This window comes from Physeter macrocephalus, chromosome 5 (genome assembly GCF_002837175.3).
Source record: "Physeter macrocephalus isolate SW-GA chromosome 5, ASM283717v5, whole genome shotgun sequence".
Taxonomy (NCBI): Eukaryota; Metazoa; Chordata; class Mammalia; order Artiodactyla; family Physeteridae; genus Physeter; species Physeter macrocephalus.
This window is the reverse complement of record NC_041218.1, coordinates 41584793-41605967: the sequence shown is the minus strand read 5'-3', so window position 1 is coordinate 41605967 and position 21175 is coordinate 41584793. Positions and strand designations below refer to the sequence as shown.

At 41.8% G+C, this 21175-nt stretch overlaps 1 protein-coding gene across 15 annotated transcripts in view; it reads right to left on the bottom strand.

The window, feature by feature from the left end:
- ELMO1 (engulfment and cell motility 1) overlaps window positions 1-21175 on the bottom strand; it is a 557053-nt gene that overhangs the window by 378826 nt on the left and 157052 nt on the right. For 13 of the 15 annotated variants that reach the window (XR_008617342.1, XM_055084916.1, XM_024131642.3 and 10 more), the window contains 2 exons: window positions 15633-15683; window positions 4689-4858 (listed from right to left, as the gene is read on the bottom strand). Coding sequence is in view for 14 of the 15 variants with exons in the window: in XM_055084916.1 (XP_054940891.1) it covers window positions 4689-4858; window positions 15633-15683 (221 nt within the window). In the remaining variant the exon portion in view is untranslated. Of the gene's footprint in view, window positions 1-4688; window positions 4859-15632; window positions 15684-18175; window positions 18335-20230; window positions 20273-21175 lie in introns of those variants that run through there. The other 2 variants (XM_028489885.2, XM_055084919.1) reach the window with 2 other exon arrangements.

Genomic DNA, 21175 nt, shown 5'->3' with positions numbered 1-21175 from the left:
CAGAGAGCATGAATAATATAATTCTACTTTTGTAAAGCCAGTGTATGTGTGTGTGTGTATCTAAAAGAATATACAAAAACAATATACACCAAGATGTCAAAAATATTTGTCTCTGGAAAGGCAGATTACAAATGACTCTTATTCTCCTCCTTCTGCTTATTTACATTTATTTTTTAAACAATAAATATATCTTTTTTATTAAGGAGAGAAAGTTAATTCAAAAAAAATGAGTTTTTCGTAAATACGTGAATTTAATTTCTTTCACTCTTAACTTTTCTGCCAGGGTGTTGCTACTGCTTACTCATATTCCAAGGGCATAATTTTCCTGTCATGTTGCCAAGTGGGAAACTATAAGGATCCTTTCATTCTTGGAAATGTTCCCCCTGTTCTTCTGATGGTTGACCAGTAGAAGGGCACAGGGTAAACTGTCCAATTGTCTATGTGCATAGCAGCATAGACAAAGAACACAGTGTTTTATTAAAACCCAAAGAAAAGCAGTGTTATTCACTACAGTGGATTTAGAGTTGCAGGTACAATATTTTTTCTTTCAAATAAAATAAAATATATAATTTCTGAGAAATCTTTTAAAAAAAACCACTGCCCATTCCTTAATGGGCACCATTTCCTGGCTCAGGTTGGGGAAACAAGTTTCCCCACAAATTTATTTGCTTCTACATCGATGTTTCAAGCTGAAACTAGACATGGAATTTCAAAATTCCACAAGAATGGAAAAATTAAAATTCAAGTTTTAGACACTGTGTTCTGCCAAAATGACACTTCCCCTTTCTCCTTTGTGGCTAATTTTTCCATCCATCGTCGCTCCTGGTACCAGCTGGAGAGAGACCTTTAAAAGCTCAGCCCTGGGCAATGGCAAACAGGCAAGTCTCTCTTTGAATCTCATTACAGCTCAAAGTAAGCAGAAAAATTCCAGCTACATTTCTTCAGTGTTTCCTAAAAATTTCCACAGGTCCTGCTCAGGAAACCTCTGCCTTTCCCAGCTGGAAGTCTGCCCAGGAGTCATAAGTAAGTGCCTTCCAAATTGTAGGGTCTATTTAATTTGTGCAGTTGATATTCCAGAGGTTTCCTGTTAATTAAAGTCTTGTTTAAGTTTAATTGAGAAGCCGGGTTTCCTTATAAGAAAAGTGTCTTTCTCTTTTCTTTTTCATCTGAGTAAAAGATCTGAAAATAGCTGTGCATTAAATGAGCAGCTTCTTAGCATGAGTTGCAGGACCTTGCAGAAGGAAGGGAGGAGGTTGTACAGCTCCAGTGCCCTCTTTCCTCCATCCGAAGTGTAGCATGACCTATAACTTATATAAAATGGTGATGAGGGCACACACCAAGGTGATTCAGAGAAACATCATCCCTTCCCAGTAACATAGTGTGATGGGAAAGTGTAAGAGACAATGCAAACTGGAACTCACCCAAGATCTGGTCTTGAGTTCTGCTCATCTGTCTGAAATCTGGCTGCATGTAACAAATTGGGATGGCTTACAGATTATAAATAATTAAAATATTAATGAGGATGATACACTATAGAAAAAAAAGAATTCAATTACTGTGGTTCACATAAAGTAAATTCAGTATTGACATGTGAAACATAGAGATATAATTCAGACCTCCTGTCCCCAGTGATCAGTCTTTGGGGCACTCAGTAAGTCAAGATGAATTGTAGAGTAAGGCAACAGCACAGATGAAAAGTCCTAACGTTGACAAGACAATACATAGTATCAGTTTTACTCTTTCTCTTCTGGAGCACAAGGTGGGAGTGTCCCTTTGATGAGTCTTACTGGCTGAATTGTGTCCCCCCGCCCAAATTCATATGTCGAATCTCTGCCCCCAGTACCTCAGAATGGGACAGTATTTGGAGATAGAGCCTTTAAAGAGGTGACTAAGTTAAAATGAGGTCATTAGGGTGCATCCTAATCCAATCTGACTGGTGTCCTTATAAGAGGAGGAAATTTAGACACACAAAGAGACACCAGGGATGCTTCTACTTAGAGGAAAGATGATGTGAGGACTTAGGAAGAAGGTGGCCATTAGCAAATCAAGGAGAGAGCTGCAGAAGAAACCAAGCCTGCCAACACCTTGATCTTGGGCTTCCAGCCACCAGCACTGTGGGAATACACATTTCTGTTCTTTAAGCCACCTGGTCTGTGCTATTTTGTTATGGAAGCACTAGTAAACAAATATAATGAGAAACTAAAAAAGTAAAGCCCCTAACATGCATTTTCCCTCACTGTCAAATATATGACTGCCAACCTCCAGAGGTACTGGAGCTCAGCTCCAGTCCTCTATTCAGGGCGCATATCACATGGACTCTAGCTTTCAGCATATGTACCACTGTAATTGTAATTATGCAATTCTGATAAATTTGGAAGTATTAACACAATGTCATTCTGAATATTCCAGAGCTTAAGCCCCTGGATACTTAGGTATCTGTGGCAGGACCACCTAATATTAGCAGGTTCCATCCTGACTGGCTCTGATGCAGTGTTTTTGATACATCAATGGCTGGGACTTAGATAAATCAATAAACATGAGGACAGTTTTACATTTTAATCTAACACCTTGTAAATGTGATGGAGGCAGAAGCTCCCAGGGCTCACTGTCCCACCAGAAGCAGTGGTGGGCGTGAAGAGGGGCCTACCACATGTGGCAGTCCCATGAATTGTCCACAGTTCCCGGGGAAGGTGGTTGTAGTCACAACTCGCAATCCACTGCTCACTAGTAACAAGGAATGAGGGATCTGACGCGCTCTAAGCTAGATTTCAGCTGGAGCTTCCAACAAAGACAGAACCCTCTTTCTCCTTTTCCTTGGGCCAGTCTCTTGGATCCCTAAACTAATTTAACTTCCCTCAAGCTGTTTCAAGCTCCAACCCCAATTTTTCAGTAACCACTTTGGATTCTGATAACACCCAGAATTTGAGATTCTCTGCCCTACTCTAAGCTGATGTTTGCCAAAAATGTAATGAGCAGAGTTTCAGTCCTCATTAAAAAAATAAATGATACCTGTCTACAATTGACCCTTTCCAGATCACCCAGTCCTGCTTGCCAGTCCTCCTGGATTTGACTCCCCTGCCCCCATTCACTCCTAGATATTTTCTCTACTTCTTTATGAAGGCCTCCAACTCCAAACTCGAGAGAACATTCTTATACAGGAGATATTCTTGCTGTTATAAAACATGCTCTCTTTGAATGAGGGAAAAAAAAGAATCTTTCATTAGTGCCAACTACAGAGGCTAAATAATGCCAAGTGTAGGAGGAGACAGGAAGGAAGAAAGGAAGGAAGGAAGGGAGTGGGCCAAGACAGGTCTCTACCATGTACAGTCAGCAGGTCATTCTTTAAATCACCACGTACTGAAGAGAGATTTAACTGGCCCAGGTTTACACCCCAAATCTAAATGCTATTTATTCTTTCCGAACAAATACCTATCTCAACTCTGCACATTATTTATTTAGCATATTACTATGTAGTTAGCTGGCCCAGCATTCTCACATGCTCTAACTGGCATGCTCTAACAGTCCTCACCTGTTGCACCTGACTATACGGAAATGAAGAGTGTCCTGTGGACCCTACCCTGGTATTCTGTGGTCAAGGGAATTATCTGTCCACACATGTAAAAGCTAGACCCATCTGGCTCTGTAGCCAGAAAATCACACCAGAGATCAAACCCTACCCTGAGAAGGTGAGCTCCCCAATGCCCATTCCTTCCTTGCCCATTCCTTCCTTACCTATGGTAGAACTCAAACTCCTTCAAGGCCCATTCACTGATACCTTACCCCCCCCCCCAGCTCATAAGGTTCCATGAGATGTAACTGGTCCAACCTCTAGATTCCCAGCCCTCAGGAGGAATTGTACCTCAACTGAATTCTGCCTCCATAAATATTTAGATGGCAAGGTTCACGTCATTTAAAATTTTCCCAACTTCCACTTTTCTGCACACAATGGGTACCTAATAAATGTTTATGGTACTTAATGATAAATAATTAAGGACATGCATTTCATCAATCAAGTGTTAATTTTTTTAAAAAATTACTTCAGGGATGTTATTTCGACCTGGTTTAAGACTTTGAAACATAAGGAGGTATTCTAACTTTTTTAAAAAATGGAGTCAGGGAAGGAAAATTTTTTTTTTAGGGATAAGCAAAGGATGTGAGGGATTTATATTTTGAAGAATTATAATTTGTGTTGGAAAGGCCCTTAGAGATAATGAGTAATATTTTTCCTGTAAATCTAAAATTTCAGAGATTGTCTTAGATAATGGCTAGTTGGTGGGTGGAGAACATAGTAATACTAACATTATGAAACCACAGCCCACACATTATCTTAAACACCATTTTTTTTTCCCCTGAGCCTAGACAATTTCTGGCATTTAAAACTAGAAATTGCAAGTACAGGGGCTTCCCTGGTGGCGCAGTGGTTGAGAGTCCGCCTGCCGCTGCAGGGGACACGGGTTCGTGCCCCGGTCCGGGAAGATCCCGCATGCCGCGGAGCGGCTGGGCCCGTGAGCCATGGCCGCTGAGCCTGCGCGTCCGGAGCCTGTGCTCCGCAACGGGAGAGGCCACAGCAGTGAGAGGCCCGCGTACCGCAAAAAAAAAAAAGAAATCGCAAGTACAAGAAAAGTAACAAATACGCAAAACGTTATAAAGTACAGGACAGATTGGAAGTCTAGGTAAAAGATGCTTACTCAGTGCCGCTTTCCACCATCTGCGTGAGGAGAGAGATGCCATCCAGATTGATAAACTCCTGGGCAAACGTGACATCCCGGGAGAGGCTGGCCAAGTCCTTCAGGGCCTCCAGCTTGGCGTCCATACTCGACGACTGGATTCGTTCATGGAGCTGGTGGGCGTTTTGAGCCTCACCGGGGACAAAAACAAAGCACAGTATTCACGGAGGAAACCACAACACATCTCATTGAGAAATGAAGACTCAAAGGCCAAAAGCACAAGACTAGATGAGTATTACAAACCAAGGGCAGGTTTCCAACCATAATGACTCCAACTTCAGGCAATGCCTGTCAATTTCACAGCGGGAATCAGTTGCCCTCTTTTGACAGGACCCATATTCCCATCTCAAGGAAAAGCAAGAACCGAAGAACAGTAAAACCCCAGAAATGGCGCGGGTAAGGCAGTGCGGAGGGGAAAATGGGGAGAATGTTTACTTTTTAAGTAAAATTATTATCTATAAATGACAGAAAGCTATTTGCTTAATTAAGCAATTACACAAATTTATACAGCATGTTCACCCTTTCAGTCAATACTCTGAGTAATAACTGCCTACACACAATGTTCAAAAGCTTCATTAGACACCCAAATAATCTTTCGGGGTCACTGAAAGTCTTCCAGCACAACACAATGGGGCTGGTAAATTCCACTTTTCAACAACACGTGTTTCACGGGCATTAGCTATTTACTGCGTGAATTTAAAACAAAATAATTAGGCAACCAAATTAGCAGCTTTGTCTCCAATTAAAGTTCCCCTTTTTAAGGCATTTGCATGTTGCTTCTACATGCAGGACAGAAGTATACTGGAGGAGCTGAACTTCTAGATAATAACGTGTCTTCTGTATTTCTCATTCACCCAGTAAAGGTTTCCATATCTACCTTTCAGTTGGGAGACACAGTAGGAAAAATTAGATAATAAATTTTTCTGCCTGTGTTTTTGCTTAATAGAAATAACTGAATATCTTTGCAATTATTAACTCAAAACTGCAATGGTTGAAGCACTCTGCCATTCTCATATTCTCCTTTGAAACTTGTCATATTTCAGAGAAAGGGGAAGAAGGTATATTTGACCCCAACAATGAGGCATCTTCTCCCAAACAGAAACTGATTAGAAATATCAGAGCAGCCCCATGTGAACTATAATAGGGTTAAGATTGCAGAGCAGAAAAAACAGAATCCACACAGGAACAAAGAGCAAAGGGACTCCACCCCAAGTGCCCCCTTCCTCCCTGTCCATCTCCCCTTTACTGCCACCTGGAAGCAGCCCCGCAGAAAGAAGGGGAGTCAGCAGGGAAACCAATGCAATTCTTCAGTGACCAAGACAGATGAAATCCATACTCCTATCACTTGGTCAGAGACATATACTATGGTCTCCCATGTAATGATAACCCAAACTTGACACTTTGCATCAGAAACTAGACTAGAAAAAGAAAGCAAAGGAAGGTGCAGGAGACTAAGAACCTTTCCTACTCATTCACTGATACCCACATAGCTGACAAATGGCTCAAACCCTAAATTCCATTTTTTAGAAAGGGAGAATCACTTTATCTTTTTACATTGTTCAAAGATGTACCATTCTCCAAAATTTTCAAATGGAGATACAGCATTAACAGTAACATACAATATTTAAACCAAGTGAATCACTTTGAATTCCTTGAAAAATACAGTTTTCTCCCAGCAGGAAGTCTGCATTTACTATAGAGATTATGATAATAATGAGGACTCAAAAATGATTTCATTGTCATAAATTAATAGTGTTCGGTGCTGTTAATACCACTAATAAAAACAGCTGACAGTTACTTGGTGATTTTCAGTTTTTGGCCGCGCTGCATGGCTTGCAGGATCTTAGTTCCCCAACCAGGGATCGCATCCAGGCCCTCGGCAGTGAAAGTGCGGAGTCCTAACCACTGGACTGCCAGGGAAGTCCCACCTAGTGTTCTTTATGAGCCACTATTCAAAATATCTTCCTGAAGGACTTCATTCAATCTATCAGGCGGGAGCTTTCATTATCTTCATTTTGCAAAGGAAATGGAAGTGTAGAGAAGTTAAGTAACTTGCCCAGGGTCACACAGCTTTTCCATGCTGGAGCTAAGATAGAGCCTGGGCAGCTGGGCTCTGGGAACAGGCTCTAAAGTAGTGCACTGTGTCGTGCATGAGAACCCCCTGGATGGCTTCTTAAAACGTGGATACCTAGGCTCCACCCAAAGTTTTTGTTTCTGTAGGCCTGAGGTGGAGTCCCCTAAAGTGCATGTTTAACAAGCTCCCAGGTGCTGCTGCTGATGAGCCTGGCATCACATGCTGAGAACCGCTGTTCTAAAACTCCCACCATACTGCATCTCAAAGTGATGATGGAGGTGTGGCCCAGCCCCACAGGGCTCATGGGCTCTGCCTCGGTCTTCTAATCACCACCTCGTCTTCTCCAGCTGGGGCACCACAGCCCCTCGTGGCTTCCTGTAGCAAAAAGACAATCTACTAGCCCTTTTGAAAGGGTACATTTCTCAGCAGAAACATTTGCTAAGAAAATAGAAAGAAGGAGTCAATAATTATAAGATCTAGGTAGATGAGATTTATTATACCATTCTTTCTGCTTTTGTATGTGCTTGAAATGTTACCTACTTAGAAGTTCATGAATGAATTAATTGAAAATAGTAGAAGTGAAGAGAGACAACAACAGAAACCTGGAAAGGACAAGTGTCCCGAGCAGAAGAATTAAGACTCAACAGCCCCTCACAGATGTAGAGAACAGACCTGTGGTTGCCAAGGGGGAAGATGGCTGGGGCAGGGGTGGGCTGGGAGTTTGGGGTTAGCAGATGCAAACTAGTATACATAGAATGGATAAACCACAAGGTCCCACTGTAGAGCACAGGGAACTATATTATATTCAATATCCTGTGATAAATCAAAATGGAAAAGAATATAAAACAGAATTTATATATTTGTATAACTGAATCACTTTAATACATGGCAGAAACTAACACAATGTTGTAAATCAACTATACTCCAATAAAAAAATTTTTTAAAAAGACCAAATAGTCCCAAATCCTAGGACTGCTAATCGGTTGCTGCTGTGGAAATCAAAAATATTTTACTGGGACAGTCACACACCAGTACAACAAAGCGATACTCTGACTTGGGAGGAACCCTTGTCATGAAGTCTGCCTAGAGAAAGTTTGCTCCATAGATGTTAATGCCCTATGTGAGCCCCAATCAAAATATTATTGTACATCAAACCGCTGGGACATTTTTAATGCAATATTTTTCCAGGTGGAACCGGAACAGGTAGAGAAATGTATTCTCTTTACCTTCTTTAATTTCTAAATAACATGGATGTGAAACTTCTATTAGAAAAAATAATGTGAGAATAAGTTTTAGTGTTAAGATACTGGGGTTGTGTAAGAAAAACTTACTTTTTTGGCATCAGTTATTTGCCAAAGATTACTCGGCACATAATTTCACTTGGCCTATATTCAGACAAGTCTTTACAGTTATCCATGAAGCTATGCCCCTTCAAAATCAAAGACAGAATCCTCACTCACTGATTCAACAAATACTCCTGGAAGCTTACTCTGAGCCAGGCACTGTTCTATATATTTAGGATTCTGCAACAAACAGGAGGCAAGCTTCTTGCCCTCCTGGAGCTTACGTCCTTGAGGTGGGGGGCAGACAATAAAACAAATTAACAGTAAGAAATTAAATATCGATGAGTTCATAGCAAAACCTAAAAGAGGAATGAGATAGTGACGGGTGGCTTTTTAAGACGGAGTCGTTTTCAGGGACAAGTAGCCTAAGAAAGCAACATTGATGCAGAGATCTCACTGACAAGGAGTCAGGCACCTCAGGCAAGGGCTGAGGAAGATATTCTGGGCAGCAGGAATGGTTAGTACAAAGGAGGAACAGGAGGAACAAGCCTGTCATGTCTGGAGGGACAGAAGGAGGACCAGTGTATCTGGGGTTGGAGAGCAAAGGAGAAAGTGGAAAGGAGGTGAGGACAGGCAAGCAGACTGGGCCAGGCGGCCTAAGGAGTTCATGAGCAGCAGAGCTGGAGGAATCCTGGGTGGTGATGAGCATCCCTGACTGAAAGGATGCATTTAAATATCTAGACAGATGTGTGGTACCTTTGGAGTTCTCAGAATAGCATTATATTCAAACCCTGGAAGCCACCAAAATGTTCAACAATAGGACAATGGTTAAATAACTCATGATATAGTCATAGGATGAAATATCATATGGAATTAAAAATGAAACTTTCAGAGAATATAGGATAGCATGGGCACATCTTCATGATGGAATATTAGGAGAAAGGGTAGGATGCAAATATATTTTATTGTTTGAGGGGCAGAGGTATATGTGTATGGGTGTGGGCGTGTATCCAGTGGAACGTAAAGGAGAAGAAGAAATATGTCAGATTTGCTCACCACTTTATTTCCGGTACCTAGAACAGAGCCTGGCATTTACCAGGAGTTCAAAAAAATTCCACTAAATGCATGAAGAAATAAATGAATACATATGCACACGTATTTGCATAAACACAACCCAAGGAAACAGATCAAGATATGACCCATTGTTATTTATGAATTGTAATATTCTACATAATTTTTTGTAGCAAGCTTCACTTTTCAAATATTCCATGAGTCTGCAATATTTTTATGTTTGGGGAAAATCTACATTATTAAAAAATAAAATAACCTTTGTTCTGATTTTTCAAGCAGTTAGCACAACCGAAAAGAGTCTAGCAGCTATATGCGTGATTGTATCAGATAGTAAGTTTTATTTTCTGGCACTGTCCTAAGGATAGAAAACAAGTTTCGCCTTGAGCCCCACAAACAGCTCAGTGTGACTGCCTGATGTCCTGGGCTGAGAAAGTTCTGGGCCCAGGCTCAGAGGGAAACAGCCTCCGAGTGATCACAGGTGAACACAGAACGGATATGTATGGTAGAAGTGTGCCAGGTATTTACCATCTCTATTCTTTAAGGTCCTACTTAAAATTATTCCCAAGAAACTTCCAGAATGGTTCCGGGTCCGTGATACCAATTAAGAAGTAATCTAAAATGTCCTTAGGATCACAGGTTTCACAGGTATTTTCAAATGTACACTCAATATTGCCCAGCAATCAGACTATGCTTTCCTAGAATGTCTGCTATGTCCCTCTAAAATGACTCCTTCACACCTTTTCTTCTCTCCTTAAACTCGCCCATCCCCTGCTTCCCTCACACCAGTGATTTTGCCTCACATTTTATTGAGGAAATCAAAGCAATCAGCCAGGAGTTCCTGCACCTTGCTACTTCAAAAAGCACAGCCAGAGTTCCTTCATCTTCCTACTTCCAAGGACACGGCCCAGGGTCTCTACTCTCACGCTTTGCTTCTTCCTGATTCTATGCACCTGGCCCCTATTTCCTATCCAAGGTCAATCTTTCCCTGCAGCTCTAGAGCCCTTACGCTCTCACCTTCTCAGGTATTCTGCTTCTACTTTGTCCCCCTTTCACCCGTACATCAGTTTCTCTCCCTGCAGTGGATCATTTCCAGCTGCAAACATCTCTAGTAGGTCGGTCTGTCTTAAAAAAACAAACAGAAATGTACAAACCTTTGTACATTGAGCCAATCAATTCACTTCCAGCCGGGCCCTCATTTCACTGCTTCCACTCTCTGCAAAAGTTCTGGAATAAAGAGTGGGTCTAAAGCTGCAACTCACCTCACCTCATACTCTCTCTTCTCACCTCCACGAGGCTTCCACCCTCACCCCTACCTACGCGGAGAGCGGCTCCATGATGCTACCAATACCTCTGTGCAGCACACCCTCCTCGCTCATCTGATCTTCCTACTGTCTCAGCAGCCTTCAGCACACCTAAGTGTTCCTTTCTTTCTCCTTGAGGCACTTTCTTCTGTTGGCTTCTTGGCCAGCTCCTCCTCCAAACCTGAGAGAGTGTGCCCAGGGCCCTGCCTTCCCTGTGGCGGACAACCTCACCCAGCGCATGGCCTTCCACGCCACGTACCTGTGATGGCTGGCACACCTGTATTCTCCAGGCTGCCCGACACACATTCCTAACTGCCTGGTTGACATGTTGTGTACATGGGCACATAACAGGCATCTCGAATTTTTCATTTTCCCCTTCCCAAACTTTCTATTCGAGTAAACAGCACTACTGTTTATTGTGCCCAAATACCGGGCCATCCTCGCAGCCTCTCTCAAGGGGCACCACATCCAAAGTATCAGGAAGTGCTAGGGCTTGCCCTCTAACACTCCTTCAGACCCTCCACGTCCTTACAACGCAGGCAGCCCGCACCATCTTCATCTCCTGCCGGGACTGCTGCACTGAACTCCTAACCTGTCCCCCTGCCACCTACAATCTGTTCTTGGGCAGCAGCCACAGTGATCTTGTCACTCCTCTGCCTAAAAGCCTCCCCTGGCTTCTCTCTAAGTTAGGCTCATAGGGCAATGGAGAGAAATAGAACTTAAGACAGCTTACAATTCTTTTCAAGTTTCTCAGCTCCGTGGAGAGAAATTGGTTCCAAAAATTTTAATGGCCTCCCTGTTAAGAACCTCTGATAACCTGAATCCACAGAGTGACTGAGATAACACTGCTTTTCTTTTTGCCAGGGTAACTGGCCCCCCAAATCAGTGCGACAAGCCCTCTGACGCAGATGCCTCTAATATCATTTCCCCAAACGAGAGACAGCAGAAAGGCAGGGTTATGCTTAGAGCTGACAAAGCAACAGTAGATACTTGATGAGCAGTTTTATTTAATATGTCCACACGGGCCAAATGAGGGATAAAATTAGGCAAGAAGAGTTCAGGTCATATATAAAACAGCTCTTAAAAATCTAATAGTTTGGAATAATGGAATGGTTTTCGCATGGAATGTTATGATTCACCTCTTGTATACTGTAGTGACATTATGATATGTATTTGTGTGTGTATGTATTTAATTAAAAATAGCACCAGCACATGGTATAGAAATATGTAAGTACTACCAGAAGTTATAAAACGATAAGTAAAGTTAGCCTGTTAACAGCTTCTTGTTATCCCTTGAGAATCATTTTTATCCTTTTATCAACATACATACACCTCCTTTCCCTGTGCATAATGCTGTCACTCCATACACAATGTTCTACAACCTGCTTTTGCACTTAATAATAAAATTTTTAGATGCCTCTGAGGCAGCACATGACACATTCTTTTTTACAGCTACACAGTATTCTATCACATGGTTATTACCTAATGCATTTAACTAGTCCCAACTGATAGACAGTTAACAGGTTTCAGTTTTTGATTACTGAAAGCAATGATGCATACAGCCCTGTATGGGGTGTGTGTGTGTGTGTGTGTGTGTGTGTGTGTGTGTGTGTGTGTGTGTGTGTGTGTGTGTGTCCTGCAGTGCTTTTGTGAGTCTATCTGTTGGATAAATTCCCAGCAGTAAAATTGTTAGGACAAAGACAAATGTATTTTAAGCTTGGGTGGATACAGCTAAATTGCCCTCCAAAGAGGCTGTACCAATTTATACTCTTGACACCACAGCATCTTTGCCTCACACCTTGATTATCTAGGAGTGCAGATTTTCAACTCTTTTGTTTTTTCTTTCATGTGTATCTATATCTATATAGATCTATACAGCTATAGCTAAATAGCCATATATAGATCTATATAGATCCATCTATCTATATATATCTATAGATAGACTATATATAGAGATTTATAGATAGAGAGAGAAAGAAATCATTTTTGTTTATAGCTTTTGGCCATCTGTTTTGGGGGCATTTAATTTATTCATAAGACATCCTGCAAATTGAGGAATTAGCCCTCTATTTATCATGCATGTTGCCAGTTGTTTTCCTTAATTTGCTGTTTTTGACTTTGTTTCTGGAATTCTTTCCAAACATGAAGGTTTTGTGGGGTTGTTTTTATTTTTTGGTAGTCAAATTTATCAATCTTTTTCTTTATGACTTCTGGGTTTTGTGTCCTACTTAGAGTGGCTTTCCACACTCCAAGACTACAAATACATTTACTGTGAAAACTTTTTAAAACAAAAATTTCAGGAAGGTGAAAACAATGCTCTGGGAATGCAAGCTTCTTCTAATAGGAACAATAGCCAAAATTTATGTAAAATATGCTTTATGCAACATGTGACCTCAGGTTAGATTTCCACAGGTATTATTATCATGGCAGGTACAAGGGAACACTACTTAGCTGCACAATCTGAAGGTCTCCAAACCCTGAAATGCTCAGAAATTCACATACATTTGCACACATTCCCTGAGTATGTTCATGGCTAGATTTTCATGATACTGGAGAGATGGATAAGGATAGGACATCTAAAAAAGATACATGTTTAAGATGGTCACTAGAGAGATTGTCTAAAGATGTGCAATGCAGAGGAAGACCATCAGCCAAGTGTTGGACTTTTTGGTTTTTTTTTTTTTTTTTTTTTTTGTGGTATGCGGGCCTTCCTCTGTTGTGGCCCCTCCCATTGCGGAGCACAGGCTCCGGACACGCAGGCTCAGCGGCCATGGCTCACGGGCCCAGCCGCTCCGCGGCACGTGGGATCCTCCCAGACCGGGGCGCGAACCCGGTTCCCCTGCATCGGCAGGCGGACGCGCAACCACTGCGCCACCAGGGAAGCCCCTGGACTTTTAAAAGAATAAAAATGCAGGTTGTTTTTTTCGATCTTCTCTTATTAATGCCCTATTTTGTTAGGAACAATCCAGAAAGGATAGTTCTATATAGAGGAGGAATGAAAATAAATCCATCAACAAAAATACCATCACTGATAGAGTGGAGGTGAGACTCAGCACAGCTGCACATTGCCTAAAACAAGAGTGTGTGTATGCATGTGTGTATGAGTGTGGGCATGTGTGCATCTTTTCTGGCTACAGGGAGAGTTCAGCTGAGGTAGAGGAAAGGACTTGTAAAAGCTAGCACAACACTGCTTGCCAGTTTCTTTATGGTACTCTAATACCTCCTAGCAAATTTAATAGAGACAGCTATTTTTTTAACTATATTTTTATTGCGTATGTAAAAAGTGAAAGAGTTATTAGCATATGCTGACCCATACTTTTCAGTCAAACACAAAATAATTTTTTTAAAAAATCTACCAGCAACAAGTGAAGTTTACAGATCCAAACTATCTTGATTATAGAGTAATTTCCAATTCTATACCCTGTGGCTACAGTCAAACCATAAATGCTTACTCAAACTGCAGGTGCCTGGACCCTATTCCTAGATACCATTATTCAGCTTCTCTTTAAAGGCTCAGACATCAGCATTTTAAAAATTCTACCAATGATTCAGGTTTGGGGACCACTGTCCTCTGGAAAATGTAAACCAATCTCTTGTAGTGAATTCCATCGTATAATATTGCCTTGTGCACTGGCTTTCACATCTCTCCATTCACCGTGCTGGGTATATGAAGGGCACAAGCTCCGTTGTCCCCAGTGAGGCCAAGTCATGCCATGGTGTTAGTACATTGACTTTCCAGATGCTGACAAACTCCACCCTGCCAAACACCTAACGTTCTTTCAAGGAGTAGCTTAGCGCTGCAGAAATTTTGTTCATGAACCCATGGCAAATAAAAAAGAGAATTGACATCATTTAGTGAAGGCCTAGATTTTTTAAAAAAGCAGTGCCTTTCTAATTCTGAGATGAAACAAAAGGCAAGGTGTACTCTTTCTACCCATCAAGCAGATGAATAATTTTAGCAGGATAAATAGGAACTACAAAACCCAAATGAAACCATGTCGCTAAAGGTCAAATTAACATGAATTCATGCTGACTAAAGTAAGAAGATCAATGCTAAGGCAGACAAAAATGTCTCAGTTCATCATGTAGCCACTGAAAAATGAGTATGAATGATAATTCCCATCAAGTGGAAAAGAAGGTACCAAAAGACAGTTCAGCCAATGCCAGCAGCATTTTCTTATGGACTCCATCACTGTGTTTAGGCTCAAAATGTTACTGGGTAAAATGTTCAGGAGTTTGTAAGCCTCTCTAATGTAATTTTCGACAAGAAGAATTTGTGGTGGTTACAGTACCCACAATTTAATTTTAGCCAGATGCTTTTCCCAATTTTTAAATTTATTTTTAGCCTACCACATGGTTTCAGTGGAAACTGAAAATGAGAGCTAGACACAGTTTTCATCACATATGCAGAGTGAAAATAGTAACACTTGGTGTATTTTGTGCAGATTATTTTTTAGGAAAGCGATAAAATGCACTGTGAAAAATACGTAGTTTAAATATGCTAATGTTACTACCCAAAGTATCTATAAGCCAGCAAGAAAGATCAAGATAAGCAACACAGTCAGCTAGAGTAATCTAAATATACTGTAGCATTTTGTTTAGCAGCTTTTATCTGGAAGACTTTAAAGTGTTTTTTTTTTTTTCTAGAATCAGCTGTCGATGAAACAGCATAAGTGGCAAACACTTCTTAAACTATATTTTCATGAATTGTCATAATAACTGACCAAAACTAGAAAATGCTTACTCTCTCTCTTTCACACATGGACACACCCTCTGACTTCAAAGGGAAGTAACGGGCTGTCTCTAGTTTTGTTTCCTTTGTTTGTTGTCTGAATTTGCTCAGATGGCCTTAGGTGGATCTGTGGACAGGTAGGTAAAACCGATCAGTACAGCTGTTATCCCATCTGTAATATGAGAACTGCTGAGATGACCCCAAAACTCAAACTTTACGGTCAATTTACTTGCACATAACCTGGAACAAAAACTGCCCTTTCTGTAATGGGAAATACAAGGGAAATAGAAGGAGGGGCATTCCTGCCAGTCCAGAATATGAGGACCGTCCAAAGATCTTTTGTTTCACACAAAAGTTACCGTGAAAAATTAACATCCCATAATCCCTTTAACAAACTGCAGATCAAAGACTTTACTAGAAAGCTACAAACAAAGATCAACTTACTGGAGATGTGGTTAACCGAAGGATAGTGCCATTTTTTATTTCATTGCGATTCTGGAAAAGAAAAAAAAAAAATCTTTGTAAATCTTCAAGTGGACGCTTGGGAAAGAAGAGAACAAAGGTAAATATAATCTAGCAGAGACTCTATATAATAAGCATTCATATGATTCAGTTTATTCTCACTTGAGTAATTTTTAGTTATTTCACAAAGAACTTTAAACTGGGTCCCAGATGTATTAACTTTATTTTTTCCCCTTCAGTTATTTTTGTTTAATTTAATTTTTATTTTATTTTGGAGTATAGTTGATTTACAATGTTGTGTTAGTTTCGGGTGCACAGCAAAGTGATTCAGTTATACATATACGTATAACCATTCTTTTTCAGATTCTTTTCCCATATAGGTTATTACCGAATAGTGAGTAGAGTTCCCTGTGCTATACAGTAGGTCCTTGTTGATTATCTATTTTATATATAGTAGTGTGTATATGTTAATCCCATACTATTAACTCATCCCTCCCCCACCCCGACCTTTCCCCTTTGGGAACCATAAGTTTGTTTTCAAAGTCCGTGAGTCTATTTCTGTTCTGTTTCTTTATACCAAGTCATGGACAGCATTCAGTACAGAGGAAGTGAATATAAACCCAGAAAACAGGAATACGGGGCCCAAGGATAGCAATCAAAAAAAGCAATTTAAAAAGGTTATTAAGGGACTATGACCCAGCAATACCATTCCTACATAAACACCCAAGAGAACCGAAACTATACGTCCACATAAAAACTTGTACATGAATGTTCATAGAAATGTTATTCATAATAGCCAAAAGTGTAAACAACCTGAATGTCCATCAGCAGATGACTAGATAAACAAAATGTGGTAAATCCATATGATGGAATACTATTAGGCCATAAAAAGAAATGAAGTATTGATACACACTACCACAGGAATGAATCTTGAAAACATCAAATGAAAGAATCTAGAGGCAAAGGCCACATATTTTATGATTCCATTTATCAGGAGGCAAATCCATAGAAACAGGAAGCAGATTAATGGTTTCCAAGGGCTGGTGGAGGAGGATTTGGGAGTGAGTGCTAATGGGTGCAGGGGTTTTTGGGGGGTGATTAAATGTTCTAAAATTGATTATGGTGATGATTTCAGAAATCTGTGAATATAGTAAAATCCAATGAATCGAACACTTTTTTTATAAGGTGAGTTTTTTGGTATGTGAATTATATCTCAATAAAGCTGTTCTTTTTTAAATGAAAGGTTAGAAAGGAACCTGGTCTCTTAACATTTGCTGTGGTCCCTACTGCATTTTGCCTTGAAGTTAAGAACAAACAGCATAAATGAGCAGATCCCAAATCGGTCCATCTCCACTTGGCAAGTGTATTTGAGGTGAATGTCTTGAAACTTTCACTTAGCATCTTTGACATTGAAGGGAGAATTTCACTGGTAGTTTTCTTTTCTGCCACCAGAGTACGCACCATGCTCAGCTTTCAGGAGTTGGCCTTCTGGGAGTCACAATACCGCATCCCTCACCCTGGAGCACTGAGGCCAGGAGGTTATTAATAAAGTGCCTTGTGGGCCCTCCTCCTGTACCGTTTCAGACAAGTCCCAAGCTAGAATTTGCTCAGGATGCAGCAGGCACACTGAACTGGTGGGAAATTTCTCAGGATGAGATGCCAAAAACCCACAGAACACTCACTCTCTCCCTCAGCCAATTCTGACTACTTATTGGAAAATGAATTTTGTAAAAGAATTATCTGAAAGCGAACAGGCTTCAGGCCAATACTCTCTCCCAAAGAAAACCTAATCTGAACGTTTTATACTGAGTTCAGGCCTGAAAACTCCATACTGCCAGATCCAGACCTTCCTCGGGCAATTTCAGCGCAATCTAGAGCATCCCCAGCCAGACACCCTGGGCCACCTCTTGAGAGAGCAAGGTCCTCCTCATTACCCGAAGTGTGGAGGCAAGGGCTGAACAGCCACCTGGCAGCCAGGCTCAGGTATGAGATGGTGAAATGAATTTCAGTCTTTAAAAAAAAAAAAACTCCTTTCAACTCTAAAATTCTATGCCTCTATGAGAACTGGAGAGGAAGACCACAAATAGTAATTATAGAATTAAGGAAGCCGAACACGTAGCATACCTCTTTCCTGTCAGGTTCTAAATGAAAGAGAGTCAGAAGATGAAAGACTAAAATACCTCCTTTATTAGTGATTATGGAACACAAGGCTGAGGGTGAGAAGCAGGAGACAGATAACTAAACCCTCAGATTAACATACCCGTTGAGGTAAGACCAAAGGCAAGTTCCTTCCCAAGAGGAAAGGGGGCCCAGTTTATTCTTCCCAAATAATGAATCAAGTAGGGAAAGAGGGTATGAAGAAACCAGGAGGGTTTAGCAATAATCTCTCCTCATAAAAATTAGGAGTGACGATGAAGCACTCCTAATAAAAGCAATAAACTAACATTTATTGAAAGGCACTGGGGTGAGGGTTTTTGGTTTTTGTTGGAATGCCTATTTAACCATCATAATAACTTGATGCTCACTTTAAAGATAAGAAACCAGGGCTTCCCTGGTGGCGCAGTGGTTGAGAGTCCGCCTGCAGATGCAGGGGACACGGGTTCGTGCCCCAGTCCGGGAAGATCCCACATGCCGCTGAGCGGCTGGGCCCATGAGCCATGGCCGCTGGGCCTGCGCGTCCGGAGCCTGTGCTCCGCAACGGGAGAGGCCACAACAGTGAGAGGCCCGCGTACCGGAAAAAAAAAAAAAAAAAAAAAAAAGATAAGAAACCAAAGCTACCAAGAGGATAAATTATTTGCCCAACATCATGGAAGGGGAAGGGCGGACTCAACTCATCAGGGTGGGGAGCATATCTGACACCAGATGCTGTGCTCTCTCTGGAAAAGGTAAGAAGATCTAGATCTTGCATTTATCTTCAAGGGGGGAGCTCATCACCTGGTCAATATATATGAGAGCAAAGAAGTAAGAATGGTATTAACAGATGCTCTGCAGATTCCCAGGTGTTCCCTGGGATGCCCCGGGCACGGGACACCGGGTGGGAGTATGGCCGGGGTGACCTCAAGCAGTTGACTTCCAGGCCCCCATGTTGGCTCCTGCAACGTTGACTCCTGACATTCTGGGACCCAAGTAGGAGTTCTTTGAAGAAAGGGTCTTGAGGATTGTTTAAAACAAAAGCAGTGTTAAAACCACTGACGGGCAGGGCTGGGTTCAAACGACCTCCGTCTTGCACCAGCTGTGTGTGCTCAGGGCGAGCTACTTAACCACTCTGATCTAAGTTTTCTCTTCCCTGATATGGGAAGAGCAAGTCATTGCTTAGAGAGTGTAGTAAGAACCACAGGTGACAGATGATCTGTGCCTGGCCTAGAACTGGTTCAAAAATGAAAGCAATCGGGACTATTACACCGAGAGCAGCACGCCTCCCTTCCCAGTCGGCAGTCCATTTGCCCTCTGTCTCTTCCTTTTCCCTAAAAAGATGTTTCTTAATCAGCATTTTGTATTTTGGAATAAAAAAGATAAGTAGAAGAGCCACTATTATATGCATTAAAAACGTTAAGGTCCCGACAGAAAGGTAGATCAAACTGAAAGAAATAGGCAATGGTAGACATCTGCTTCAGAGACTATTCTATCAGGAAAATCACCTGGATTCCACCTCATCCGCCACAGACTGATGACACCCTTTGCTCTCCAAGGCTGCCTAACTTGTGATGTAGACAAAGGAAAAGGCTTGGACTTACTCTTAATTTCCTAAGTTCCATCCAGACACTGCAGCATCACTTAGGAGTTGGATTTCCAGATAGGACAGTCTCAACTGGATCCACATTTTACTTCTTACCTGGGGAATCTGCTACAAGTGACACAGCTGCTCTTTGTGTCAGCTTGTTCAGGTGTAAAATAAGGAGAGCACCTGTCTCCTAAGGCTCTTCTGAGGATTAACTGAAATAATCCATTTAAAGTGCTTAGAACAGAGAATGGCAAACACCTTGCAAACACTCACGAAACAAAGTTAGCTGTTTATCATTAGTGCAAAAATAACATCTAAAAAGCACAGTGCTGTGTATGCTTATTTGTTTTTAGCTAGTCTCTATATGTAATCCAATCAGGAAAAATAATAGTGCCATCTATGTTATCCTGAGTCTAAGGCTTTAGGAAGGCAGCAGCACATATCCAGCAGAATAACAGTTAGCAACTGTACGCCTCTTCTATCAGCAGACCAGCATGGCTGAGGAGGGGGGTCTGACACACAGCATGCTCCGCATCAAAGGCTGGGGAGCTGCCACTCGCTCTTTTATCATAGTCTCAGGCCTCTAGGTCTGTTTCAGAGGGGCCTTCTTTGATGCAGTCCTCCAAGCATTCAATAAGGGCTGTGGGGGGGGGAGGGCGGGTGTGTGTGTGATTGTACTTCCTTATCCTGTCCATCGGCTGCCGCCCTCTACCCGCTGACCATCACCTCTCATTGAACCCTGACCGATACACCTCTACCTGCCGAGGCGCTGCCACAGCTTGGCCTGGCACTGTTCTCCCTTAGTGAGGTGACTGATACACTGGCCAGCTTTGCCTCATCAACAGGTTATGCCACTGACCTTTGGGAAGCAGCTTTCAACAGGACCTATCCATCAGCATTCAACAGAGTCAAGGTCACCTCTCTCGGGCCAGACAAGGAACACCACTAAATGACATATAAAAGCACATGGGGAAGGAACAAAAAAAAAAAAGTGAACTCCCTCCCTTCAAATGGAGAGGGGGATTCTGCAATAATGAAGAATGTATCCATCAACTCACAGAGCCAAGAAACTGTCCCATGCCCCTCTCTAGGAAATCAGTCTTTAATCTCCGATTCTCATGGGATCTTCATACCATTGGCTTTAGAATCACCATGAGTATTAAAATGCAGATTTCTGGGACTCCCCAGCTCGCCAAGCCCACACTCAGGGACCTGGGGCTCTATATTTTCACTATGCTCCCAAGTAATTCTGATGTACAATAAAGTTTAGAATCATCCCAGTCTAACTCATAAGACTATGCATCACATTTAGAGTAAGTATTCTGAATTTCGAGGTAATAAAGTAAGGCAAACAAGACTAATGCCAGCTCCTCAAAACTGAGGAGGAGAAAGCAGCAGAAAGAACATTTCTGCGGGGTAATGTCCTAACGTCACACAATGCACGGGAAGAATGACAAGGGGCCCAGTGAAAGCCCGCTAAAGCCCCGCTGTCCCATTTACTCCTAGCCAGCAGTGGCAGACTGTACTAGCCCCTGACATTCACAGGCGTCTCGATAGGATGTCTTTGTGTTTCTTCACAGAATCAGCTCAGTGACTCGGCCTCTGTGTGGACTGGATAATAAGATCCTGCAGAAAAATGTCACTGTTGTCATATTTTTTCCTCTGAAATTTATCTCAGTATGCCAACTTTCTATGTAGCCAGACAAATTAGGAATCATTCCCTGGTCAAAAATTCCAAATTCTACCCCTCTTCCTGCTATTGAGCAAGGAAAGCAGGAGGTCGGAGGGGGAGGGGGAGGGGGAG